Source organism: Accipiter gentilis, chromosome 2 (genome assembly GCF_929443795.1).
Source record: "Accipiter gentilis chromosome 2, bAccGen1.1, whole genome shotgun sequence".
Lineage (NCBI taxonomy): Eukaryota > Metazoa > Chordata > Aves > Accipitriformes > Accipitridae > Astur > Astur gentilis.
In genome coordinates, this window is record NC_064881.1 from 29,126,975 (window position 1) to 29,139,175 (window position 12,201).

The window sequence follows — 12,201 nt, forward strand, 5'->3', positions numbered from 1 at the left end:
TGTGTCAGTATTACTTTACGGCTAACACAGGAATAGTTTGCTTGCAAGGCCACACTGATAACTAGAAGTGACATTTAGGCTTTCCTTGATATTTTTGTTCCATAAATCTTTTAATAATTTTGTTTGTCTGTACTTTATTCTAGGACAGATACAACAAGAATTGATTACTCCATACCATCAAGGGAAAATTGGGCTTTGCCATATTTTGCATGTCAAGTAGCAGCTCTCACAGGCTATTTAAAAAAAACCCTAAATTGTTCTGCTGAGGTAAAGCAAAATTAATTTCTTAATAAAGAGTTGCTGGTAGAACTGTGCTCTAGAGTAGTTACCTCTCTCACTATTGCCCTACTAGGCAGAAAACAATAGATGTTTTGTTTGTTCTTTTCAAAACAGCCACTTGGATTTCACCTAGGCATGTGCAGTTTTTGCTAAGCGACTCATGCCCTGCCCTGTTATGCCCCCATGAGGGTTCAGAGAGAACAGTGTGGTAAAGAGCTGTGTGTTGTCTTTTTAAAATAAACTGATGCAGATTTTTTCTCACTATGTAAACTATTTTGTTGCTCTTCCTGTTGCTTGGAGAAGATGGTGGTAACTTCCTTTCCCTGTCTCACTGTCAAAGATGTTTCTTCTGATTGGTTTTAAATGTTTTTGAATGTTTCAGTAATTTCTTCCATCTGAGAATGTTAAATATGTCTGAAGTCAGTATTTTTATTATTTCCTAAAATAATAATTAATTTCCATAGTTTCTGTTTTAATGACCTCTCAGTTACTTAGTGACAGAGATGCATAGTATGAAATTAATGCTTTTTTTTTTGTTTTCTTTTTTTCTCTAGAAGTTTTGTTACCTTTTGGTGAGTGCTTCAACGTATACCTTCATGATGATGTGGGAATACAGTCATTACCTCCTGTTTGTCCAGGCTGTTTCTCTTTTTCTGCTAGACAGCTTTGCCCTGGCACAGACAGAGAAGGTATTAGAACTCTTCAGCCTACTGATAATTGGGGACTTAAATACAGCCTCAGAGGTGCCTGCCGTAAATAATGCTCAGGAGCTCCAAAGAGTGCAGACTGAGTGATGACTTGAGCGTCTTGCAGCGTGGGTCCAGCTGAAGTGCATGTCGTGTCCATCAGAAGAATAAAATGAGTTTAAACTCGCTGTCTTTTGGACTGCTGTGTTTGGGACAGCTTTCCTAACAAAAGGGTCAGAAGCGAGACAAAGCTGCCGAGACCTCAAACATCCTTGGAGAGCTAGCTGAAAGAGTGATGAATGATACTCAGTCATGCATCCTTTTTGGCCTTGCTGCCTCTTCTTTTCTTTCCCCTATTCACAGTAGGGTGGGGCTGACCAAAAAACTGCTCTGTTGGCTCTGTACAGTTAAAGGGCTCATATTCACCCTGAATGGCCCGCACTGTACTGATTTAGCCAGTAAATAGGCTAGAGAGATGCTGAAGGCCAATTGATTTTTCAATACAAGAAAGTATTTGAATTTATTCTGCAAAATGGTTCTTAGAAATGTTGCAACAATAAGGCATTTTTACTCTGCCTATTGCCATGGTATATATGCTACTTTGTACATGTGTGCCTTCTAGTTTTATTAGATGTAACTTCCGTTTCAAACTGCATGCAATTCTAATTCATCACTTCTTCTTTCAATTGCTTTTTTTTCTGTTCCTCAGCAGTGGGAAATGTTTGATCTATTTTAGTTCAAAGCAGGGTCCTTAAAATACAAGGGAGAGTTTTGGTAAAAGTCTAAAAAATCAAGTATCAGGGTTTAAAAGATCTGCTTATCAATTAGTAAATAACAGAAAGTATCAGTAACAGTCTGTATATTCCTGAGATAGGTTAAATGAACAACTTATTGTGAGGGCAAGGAAAGCGCATGTTTACAGTAGTCAGCTCTTTCACACAAATTGTGTGTTCATATGGTTGCATTGTGGTTACTTCTTCATGCTGCATCATAGTGAGGTGTTACTGAATGGGGAGGCTTTGTAAAATACTACTACTTTTGGCATTTTTACAGAATTCTTGTGAAGTAATTGTGCATTAATTAGTGGGGCTGACCAGGATCATTTGATGTGAAATACTTTCCAGAGCTAAATGGTACCCTGCTAGATTCATGAGTTGGAGGATAGAGATCCATTAATCCCCTGATTAACAGAGGAATGGAGTGAGGTATCTAATTCTCTAAAAAGCAAGAAGTGTATCAACTGCAATTTTATTTTATTGTGTTTTATTTTGTTTCTTCAACAGGTCCATGAAGTATACAAAATCTACTTGTTTTCTCTCTTCTTGGGGTACCTTTTGCAGTTTGAAAATTCAGCCTTACTAGTGTCACCATTACTGAGTCTTGTAGCAGCTTTAATGCTCTCTAAATGCCTGCAGGTAACTAGACTCTCCTCTAACTCTGTGTGTAGTTTTTATTATTTAAACTGAACTCCAAATGATATGGAATTCTTAAAATATTTTTGCAGATGAATATGAAAAAAGGTACATTTATGTCAAGATTGCTGAAAATAATGTACATTTATTTGGTATTTACAATAACAGTGACACTAAACTTCTTACTAAAGGTAAGATTCCTCTGTAAAAAGTGATTTTATTTGTCAAAATGTAAATGGAAAGTTGCAGATGTATCTTAGAAAAATCTTTTGAAATGTTGCTTAATCTTACTGATCTGAGAGTTCATCGCTTAATTCATAGCAAATTGGAGTACTAAAAATTGAGTCATTCTGTATTTATATAAAACGTCTGTAACAACTCAAGCAGCTGTTTCTTGTTGGGGTTTTGATCTTTTGGGTTGAGGTTAAAGCATGGCATAGAAAAACTTTTTAAATCACATGAGGTATTTCATAAATGTGGGCTTTGTTATAACTTGGATGGCCTCTACAAACTGGTCTGAATATTAAAACGATATTCTTGTGTATGGAGAAGACCTAGTAGCCAGGAATAGGTATGAGTAGTCTCAGGGTAGATGTCAATTTTCAATTAAGTTTCAACTAGAACATGGGAACAGAGACCTTTGCTCAGTGTTGGAGTCAGCTAGGAGTTGAGATTACAGAATAGGATTTTAGCCTGGTCTTGTATTTTGGTTAGCAACTCCCTCTTGCTGGCTCTAGTCTTTTGCTTAACAGTGTCAACTTAAAAATAAAGAAGCTACTGAACGCTAAAAAGTTTGAGAGAAATTCAGATCTGATTATTTTCTTGTGCCATTCAGACTGGCTAGCCTTGCTGTATCTCCAGGAAAATAAAACCTAACCTTGAAAAATATGACTTAAATTACATAGACAGTACACAGAACTTTTGGCTGCTCAAACAATTTATGTGAAGATTACAAATGCTTATAACTTTTGCTAGACTGCAGTCCTATTGTTTAGTGGAGCCAAATGCAATGTTCTTTGGCTTGCTTGGGGGTAAGTCTATGTTTTTCATGATCCTTTTTACACTGCTTGGTAGTCTTCTGACAACTTATTGACAGCTTTTCACTTGCCCTCCTGTTGGGGTATGTGAATGAAATGAAGGGAATGATATTCTCAAGGAAACCCTAAAGATAGATTGGTTTAAGTGAAGATTTACGATACTATACCAGTACCTTAATTGGCACACTTAATCCAATTTGTTAATTTTAACTTAATCTTGAATAGTTGATTGTTCCTGTTTGTAATCTGAATGAAGTGACCACATGAAAGCTGCTTCCAGCACTCCATAAGATTTTTCTCTGCTAACTTAATTTTCAGATGTTTGTTCCTCATAAAGAAAATGAGCATTTGCTGAAGTTCATTGAAGTAAAACTTGGCTTAAACACAACTAAGTAAGTTTTTAAACTCTTTACAGCTTCTAAAATATCCAAACTTCTGAAACTGCTATGAGTGTAAAATTTCAGTGGGTTGTGAGAATTTTATAGAGGAGTTAGGGAAACAGTTTCTATTTGTCACCTGGTTTTAAAGATTGACTTAAAAAAAGATGCATATACAGAATTCACTTAGGATTTTGAGGTTTATGAGGCACCTCAATATTTTTCGTGCATTGGGGTGAAAACATTTCATAGATTTTTGTTTTCTTTTGATGCTGAAGAGCAAAAACTTTCTGTACCCTGTCTAGTGTTTCTAATAAGACTTGAAAGCAGAGATAATAGGGTGAAGGTGGTGGTACTAACCTTTTATAGCCTGGAAAAGAAAGGGCTCTGAAAAGAGTCATGAACTATTGGTACTATCTCAAAACAGGGTTGGGTTGTGGGGTTTTATTTTTAGTTTTGTAGGAATAACACCCCAGAAGAAAACCCTGTATGTTTTGGAAGAAATTCGGACAAGGGACAACTTAAAAGTCAGAGGGAATTGTGATTCTAAGAAAAACTGTTTGCATCTGTAAAGAGTTGAATGTTGGTCTACAAGAAGATGACGTCATGGCTACAGATTTTCTGCAGAACTTCAAATGGAGTATTGGTAAGGACTGAGACACCTCCTGGACCCAAGCCAAGACTTGCAATTCTGTGCAGGAATTGGGACTCTCTCCGGGGAACTGCATCTCTCTTACAAAACTACTTCACAGCCTTTCAGGGGAAGAAGTGCAAAATGACATTACACATAACTGAAATTGGGGAATTTTTGGAAGACAAGATGTAATGACATCGACTAAGATGCAGTGTTTAACACACATACATGCTCATTTGTAAGTGTTTTGCAAGAAAAGAAAGGACTGCTTCTGGTCAGGATTTCAGTTTCTTCAGCTACCAGGTATTATGGATTTTATTTCCCCCCCCCCAGGGATTTGCTACATGTTACTTTCCAGGCTGTCAAACTCTGCAATGAAGCCAGTGATTGAGACAAACTGGGTGCAACTACGCCTAGAAAATTGTGTAACTGTGGGTTGGAATTATGGTTTGCAGCACAAGAGCTTCAAGATCTGTCTTCTAAGGCCAGTTTGGACATGCCCAGCTGTTAATCTTTAAACTGATTCTGTCCAATTGAAAGTGGTTCAGTTCTCTAGTCTTCCCTTGGGGGAAAAGAAAAAGAAAAGAGGGAGGAAAGCAAAACAAAGTAAGACAAGAATGCATTCAAAGCATCACATGCTGCACCAATTCCAGTTGAGAATACACATCGATAGTGCTTCTTGGCAGAGTATATAAGCTTTCTGCTCTTTAATTGAGAGAGAAGAATGATCAAGTGGGTTCGGCTACAGAACTAGAATTTCAGCATTAAGGATTCTATTCTTGGCAGTGCCTCGGGCTTGTGATCTCAGATGACCACTTTCCCTTCTTCATCTCCCCGTTTGGAATGAGGACAAGCATACCTTCTTGCATCAATATCTCTAAAATCTTAATCCACTGTGACAATGAAGTGCTTTGTGGTCCCCATAATGGAGTTAAATGGGAGGTTGGGTTTTTGTGATATGGAGTTGTAGTGTGGTCTCTTCAGATCACTGATTCTTTTTTGAAAGATAAGCTTTTGACAGTTACTCTAAAGAGTACTTGCAAAGCAGTTTCAATTCAAGGATGAATTTGAAATAGTTTCCTATGACATGAATAGGTTAAACTGTGATTGGTTATGTGCAGGGGTTTTTTTGCTAATCTGTGGGGTATTGCTGTTGTTTTTAATGGGATGTTTTTGCCTCACTAGGAATTTTACAATGAATTGGCTCCTTTGTCAAGAATCTCTTCAGGCACCCTCCCAAGACTTTTTTTTGCGACTAACACAGTCATCACTGTTGCCTTTCTATATTTTAGTATTAATTATCTGCCTTTTTTCTGTAACTCAGGTCATTTTTAGGAGAATTTGGTAAGTAACTTATTTAAACTGAAAAATAAGTTAAAAATAAGAGGTTCATGAATGTCTAAGTGAATGGTCATCATAATTGTTGCTCCAAAGTTTGTTGCACTGTGTAGCTTGCCAGGGTGTGAGCACCAGTGGAAAGGCCCACCAGAGGCTCCTAAAGAAAGTCCTTTAGTGAGGACCTTCTCGAGCATCCCTCCAGTAAGGACAGGGAGTTGTCATTGGTTTGTTTCCCCATAGGTGCAATTCCTGCAGAGCTTTAGATAATATTTTGTGATATGTTTATGTCTCTCCCCACTGCAAGCGAGAAAGATGTTTTGTCTGTTTTCCCCTTCCGACAGAAAAGTTATCTGACTGTTGCTAGTGAATTTGTTTCTCTGTTTTGGGTTTGTTTGTTTGGTTTTTTTCCCCAAGTTTACATACTGTGAAGGATGATATGGGTGGAGTTGAGAGGATTTCAGATTTCTAATGCTTCACTGTTTGGTGGTTTTGTTGTGTGGGTTTTTTTAAACTCTTGTTTACTGTGATAAGGTCCATCAGCCTTTGCTGCTCAGAACAGAGCTGAAGTAAAACTGCCTCAATTATTTTTAGTTTCACAGTGATTCACGGTTCCCTTGAGAAAGGGTAGTGGAGCTGTCTGTTTACAGACTAAGAATAGCAACACTGTAGATCCTAGAGTAACTTGTCTTGGAAACTCAGTGGCTGGGAAATTATCTCTTTCTGGTAGAAGATGAGTTGTGTAACTGCTCAGGTATTAGGGCAAATTTCTCACCTGTCTGCAGCAAAAATCAATAGATTTTTTTCAAGGACCAAGATTTCTAATAGATAAAGATTATACTGCTATAAATGAAAAGATTTGTCAGGTTGGATGCGTGATAGTATATTCAAAACAGTGAAACAAGCTTCTGATTTTTTTGCTAGTGGTTGAAATAGCTATTTAGTACTTTGTAATGAGCAGTGACTCCAGTATGGCCAACAGCTTTTTAAATAAAAGCTTAAAATAAACCTTCTCCCTTCTCAATTTTTTTTTTTTATTTTGAAGCAGTTAATATTTTCCCATTTGTCATGAGGAAGCTTATTACAAAATTGTAACCTGAAATTATATCATGGTAGAATAAAATGTTATCTATTGGATACCGTGTTATCTCATTTGTAGAAAAACGTTTGTTGTAAGATTTTGGTTCTGATTATTATAAATTCCGTATCAGTAATATATTATAAATAAAAATGTGACTAAAACCTGGTTTTGTTATCTTATTTTGTTATAAACTGGTATACACATTCCATATACAATTATCATCCCACAGATTCCATAATTCTTCACCAAGTTAATGATATGAAGAAACTTAGTTAGAATGCATGTACAGCATGCTTCATCTAAATGATTGTGGGGTGTGCATGCTCTTAAATTATACTGTCTCTTGGTGCTGAATTACCTTAAAATAGGATTTATGGTCATGGGCAGTGATCCTATTGTATCAATTCATAGCCATTGCTCCAGAGAGCTTACCGTCTAAAACAGGGGCCAGCAGGTACTGATAGATCATTGATGAAGTACAAAAAACAAATAAGCAGTGCAACAATATTTTATGATATGGCACAGAATGATCTCAGTGTACTGGTGACTTTACAGTCATAAGAGTATTTTATTGGCACCTTTGCCTGAGGTAATGTCTGAATTAAGTGATGTCTCATTTTCTCCAACTGCAGTGGTGAACCACTGAAAGAGACAGTTAAACTTGAGGATGGTCGAATTGGAGAGAGGCCAGAAATAGTTTATCATGTAATTCACACAATTTTACTTGGTTGTCTAGCGATGTGTTTGGAAGGGTAAGTCTGATTTTGTTGTATCTCTTTTGAAAGCAACAGAGAGTTCCTAACTGGACATGATACGCCACTCACCCCTTTGAAATTCATCCCTTTTCAGAAATGTATTTGGCATATAGTGGTACTAGTTAGTAGAGGAGAAAGCAAAGATCGTTTTGACTATAAATTGGATACAGGTATATGATGAATTGTGCTTGGTCTCTTTAACATGTTTTCCAAGCTTTAATGCAGCCAAATCTGAGACATTAATTGAAGCAAATTTTAATCACTTTCTTTATGGTATTTAAGTGTAGAACTGTGCTGTAATTCTTTTAATATTGTATTCTAGCAAGATCTTGTGTAGTGTTTTGATGAACAGTGTATGTTCTGGAATATTGGGACGTGAAAGATTTCTTATCCATCTTCTTGTGTCTAGGCTAGCATGAAGTATACCTTTGCTTGACATGTTAAAGCAGTAGCAAAACTATTTGCAAAGGTGTTTTGTCAGTCCTTAAAACTACGGAAGCTAATGTTTGGAAGACGTTATTGTCTTAATCTTTGCTCTCAGCTAAATCAGCTTGAAGGTGGCAGACTTGTGTTTGTATTACGCTCATTGTCCTAAAATCTGAATATTCACCAATTCTTAAAGCGAGCAGACTGTTGTGTTACCATGTAATTGTTTTAACTTGACTACTCTATCCTTAAGAGGTAGCAATACCAGTTTATTAAATATTTTCCTTTCCTTTCTTCAGGAACTTCCTTATAGTACAGTGTCTGTACAGCTTTGCTGAATAGCTGCTTTTTATCCTTGCTTGGCTGGAAAACTGTAACAGCCAAGTGACTTTACTAGTCTCTTTCTTTCACCCCTCCCCCCCCAACTCTGTGAAGGATTTTGTCATTTTACCTTGGATCTCACTCCTACATCTTGCAGCAGACAATCAGGTGCCTCCTCTTCTGCTAGAGATTTTCTTGGTTTACCCTTCAGTGCCATCAAATTTGATCTCACATTGCTTGAACATCTAGACTGTGTTTGACATATGAAAAATAATCTGAATGTTTTTATAAATAGCTTGAATAGAGAGGCATGTGCAGGGTCCCAACTAAGTTGTTGCAATGTTTTTCAGAATGAAGTATCTATGGACACCTTATGTTTGCATGCTTGCTGCTTTTGGTGTGTGCTCTCCTGAGCTTTGGATGACGCTTTTCAAGTGGCTTCGACTGAAAGCTGTGCACCCGATATTGCTGGTGAGTTGCTGTTGCTGATACCTTGGGAATTACAGCTAGCAAGCATATAACTTTTCAAACAATTACCCAAGACCTATAGAGGAACCTGTTAAAAGAACATGTAGTTTTGTGAGCAGTGGTTTTCATATAGTCTGCTTTTTCTGTGTCTATTGTTCTTAATATCACGTTTTCACATGTTCTGTGGTAGCTGGTGATAAAGTTGTGTTCACACTACAGCCTTTTCTCCTAAGAAGCATGAAGTCTTCATCTCTCTCTCTTTGACTCATCTGTTTAATTTATTTTAACACATCTTTGAGACCTCAAGCTCTCTGTCATATTTAATTGAGATTGGCCAAGAAGGTCATGTGCTTTTTAGGAGGAGCACAGGAGAAAAAGTACAGGCATGCAGGCAAGCATCGATATAAGCCTTGTCTCACTAGGAAATGAGGCTAAAAATGTGGTAGGTAGGTGTATTTAATTGCTGAGAGTAAAGCTGCTTCCTAAGAAATGGTAAGTGTAATTACTTTGCATAAGATTTGTTCATGTGTGGCCATTATAGAGAAGTGTTGTGATTGAAGACAAGCTTGTGCTACAGTGCAGACAACTTCCCCACTTCCAACCCTAACTTTATTCTTAATATGTTGAGAGTTGCTTTGTGCAATTTTTAGCAGCATTGTGCATTTATTTTATTAATAAAATAGGAATAGGATATTACTTACCTTAATTTTGAGAGGCTTATAGGAATAAATATTTTATACTTAAACAGAGATTCATCATGTCATTTGTGAAAATGCCATACACTGTTACATCAGAAACATTGACAGTGTTCTTCCAGTCAAGGATTAACAATATGTTCACGTACATAGTAAACACATTCTTTTATATATGTCATGCTTTCTGCTATATGGACCTGCTTTTTTACTATTAACATAGTAGATGTGTTAATAGATTATTATCAAGAGAATGCCTTGTGTGCATTCCTTACCAAATGTTACCTTTACCTTGTGAGTTATTTTCTCCTTTTTGCAAAGCCAAATTATATCAGCTAGAATAATGATATGCTGAAGAATGGGTTTCTGGGGTTTGCATATCAATATTGTTAATCTGAACAAAAGCATCAACAAGATCAGAGGTTTGAAATGCTTGTTTCATACTTTTTTTCTTTTCTCATATTATCTCATTCCGTTTGTATGTGAGGTGTTTACTTTTCTTCTGTTCCGTACATCATGTGCATATTGCATCATTGTTATCTGAGTAGTAATTAACCATCCCTAATATTGATGGTAAAGTTATCATGGGTCAAGTAAGTTCTTCCATGCTAAATTAGGCATATTCTTGTTTGCAGAGAGTTTTTTGCCTGGTAGAATACTGCAAAGTGTCACCTACTGTCACTCTAAGGTTTCAGGTGTAAATGTAGCCTACTATATGAGCAGAAGCAACAGATAGTCCGAGGCTGGAGAATAGAGAACAATGCATAATCCATTTCTTCTAACATGTATTTTCTAGGCTCTTATTCTGAGTATGGCAGTTCCCACAATAATTGGATTCAGCTTGTGGAAAGAGGTAAGAAAGGTACCTTTTGTGTTTTTTTTTCTTTTGTATGTAGGCATAATATGAGTCAAAATGATGAGCAAATATAATGCAATATACTTGGTAAAATATATATGATGAAATAAAAGCTGTCAGCCACTGAAAATATGTTTTGTTTTGGTGGGTTTTTTAAACAAAACTGTTTACATTTTTCAGTATGAGGTATTTGACAATTTAATTTGTTAATGATCACTTACTGTAATTAAGAAGTGTTTAAATGCAGACTTTATGATATTCAGCTATTATGCTTTGGATATATAAACTGACTCAACAAAGAAAATACTGCCAAATAAAAACTCAGGATACTGAAAACTGTGTTTCCCCAATCTTGGTTTTAGTGAGAGGGAGAGAGGTTAGATGGAAGTAAAATTATGGGAGGCCATATGCAAATAATCTGTTTGAAAAGCTCCCATCAAATTATAATAGAGTTAAATCCTTTGTGCAGAGCACTGTGTAGAGGTACGTATATACTACAATACAGGGAAGAAAAGCTACAGATTTTTCCATGTTTGAAATAAATACTTAGTTCTTTATTGCAAGTCACAGACAGACTAGGGGTAACAGTGTTTGGAAATATTTTTTAAACTTCTGTAAGTGCAAAAAATATGGGACATATCCCTGAAAGCGTAACTCTGCTATACTGACATAGCTTCAAAATAGTTAGTTTGAATGGTTTTATAAGAATTCAAATATAAAAGCCGGTCTTGACAAACAGTATTTTAACAGATTTTGTAACTTCTGTTTTATAATAGAAATTCTGGTTGCAATGTAATCTGACTCCTTACACATTTCTGCCAGAGCAATAGATATTCTCCTGAAAAAAAGCTACAGTTTCTCAAAAGTGTTATGAAATCTATTACAATAGAGGAAACTAGTTTAGTTAACCAAATAATTCTTTTTCAGATTATTTTTTAATAAAAGCAGTGTGGGGGTTTGGACTCTAGAGGGCTTCATCCATTGCAGGTCCAGTTTTTGTTTTTAAGCAGTGGTGAACAGTTTGGTCTCCAGGTTTATAACTCATCCCTGAGCTTGGAAACTTTGATTAATAGTAACAGGACAGTGCGAATGCCTTCAGGCTCTTAATCTGTTACCGTAGCTATAAATGGCTGAATGTACAGCTCAGCATCTTTCTGCTTGGCTGCCTTCTGACTCAGTCTGGCATGGTCCTTCATCTAACTAGATTTTTCGAAGCGCTCTGATTGATAAGTGAAGCTGGTTCTCATTGGGATGGCAGTAGCTGTTCCTCTTTCTGTCTGGCTGTTGTTCTGGGGACTGTTCAGGTATATGTATAACACCACTGCTACAGCTTTCAGCCCTGATGAGAACATATGGCACTGTTCTTGTGCTACCCTGACATGTCTGGTTGTAGACTGCTATCACTTGCTAGCTGAATTGTCCAGGTAATGGGGGTGGAAACTCCTCAGGTAAAAGCAGGCTCCCACTTCCAACTGTCTGTCCATTATGGCTGTCCCAAAGTAAGTTGTCCCTTTAGTCTGGCATAAGCTGTAAACTTTAGCCTTTTCAAAAAGTGCTGGCATCCAGTAGCTTTCACTTAGCATTTACAATAGCATGAATATGCTGCAGCCTGTCAAGGCTGGCCAGCTTCTAGCCATCCCTTCTTCAGATAAACACTCAAAATGGCTCAAGGACTGACAAAATCTCCCATCTTAATAAAGGACTTGTTGTTACTTCTCTCCTCAAACCTGACAGGATAGGGAAGCCATGGTATAGGATTGCAACCTGGGCTGGTCTTCTTCTGTCTAACTTCCAGAATACCTCCTTTTCCCAAAATGTTTTTCAAGAGCATAAACTGAGATA

At 36.9% G+C, this 12,201-nt stretch overlaps 1 protein-coding gene across 1 annotated transcript in view; it reads left to right on the forward strand.

Annotated features, from left to right (window-relative positions):
* DPY19L4 (dpy-19 like 4) overlaps positions 1-12,201 on the forward strand; it is a 37,905-nt gene that overhangs the window by 10,963 nt on the left and 14,741 nt on the right. The window contains 9 exon segments of the mRNA XM_049823827.1: positions 144-267; positions 834-968; positions 2,249-2,380; positions 2,470-2,568; positions 3,733-3,806; positions 5,611-5,769; positions 7,474-7,593; positions 8,694-8,814; positions 10,300-10,356. Of these exon segments, the coding sequence (XP_049679784.1) occupies positions 144-267; positions 834-968; positions 2,249-2,380; positions 2,470-2,568; positions 3,733-3,806; positions 5,611-5,769; positions 7,474-7,593; positions 8,694-8,814; positions 10,300-10,356 (1,021 nt within the window).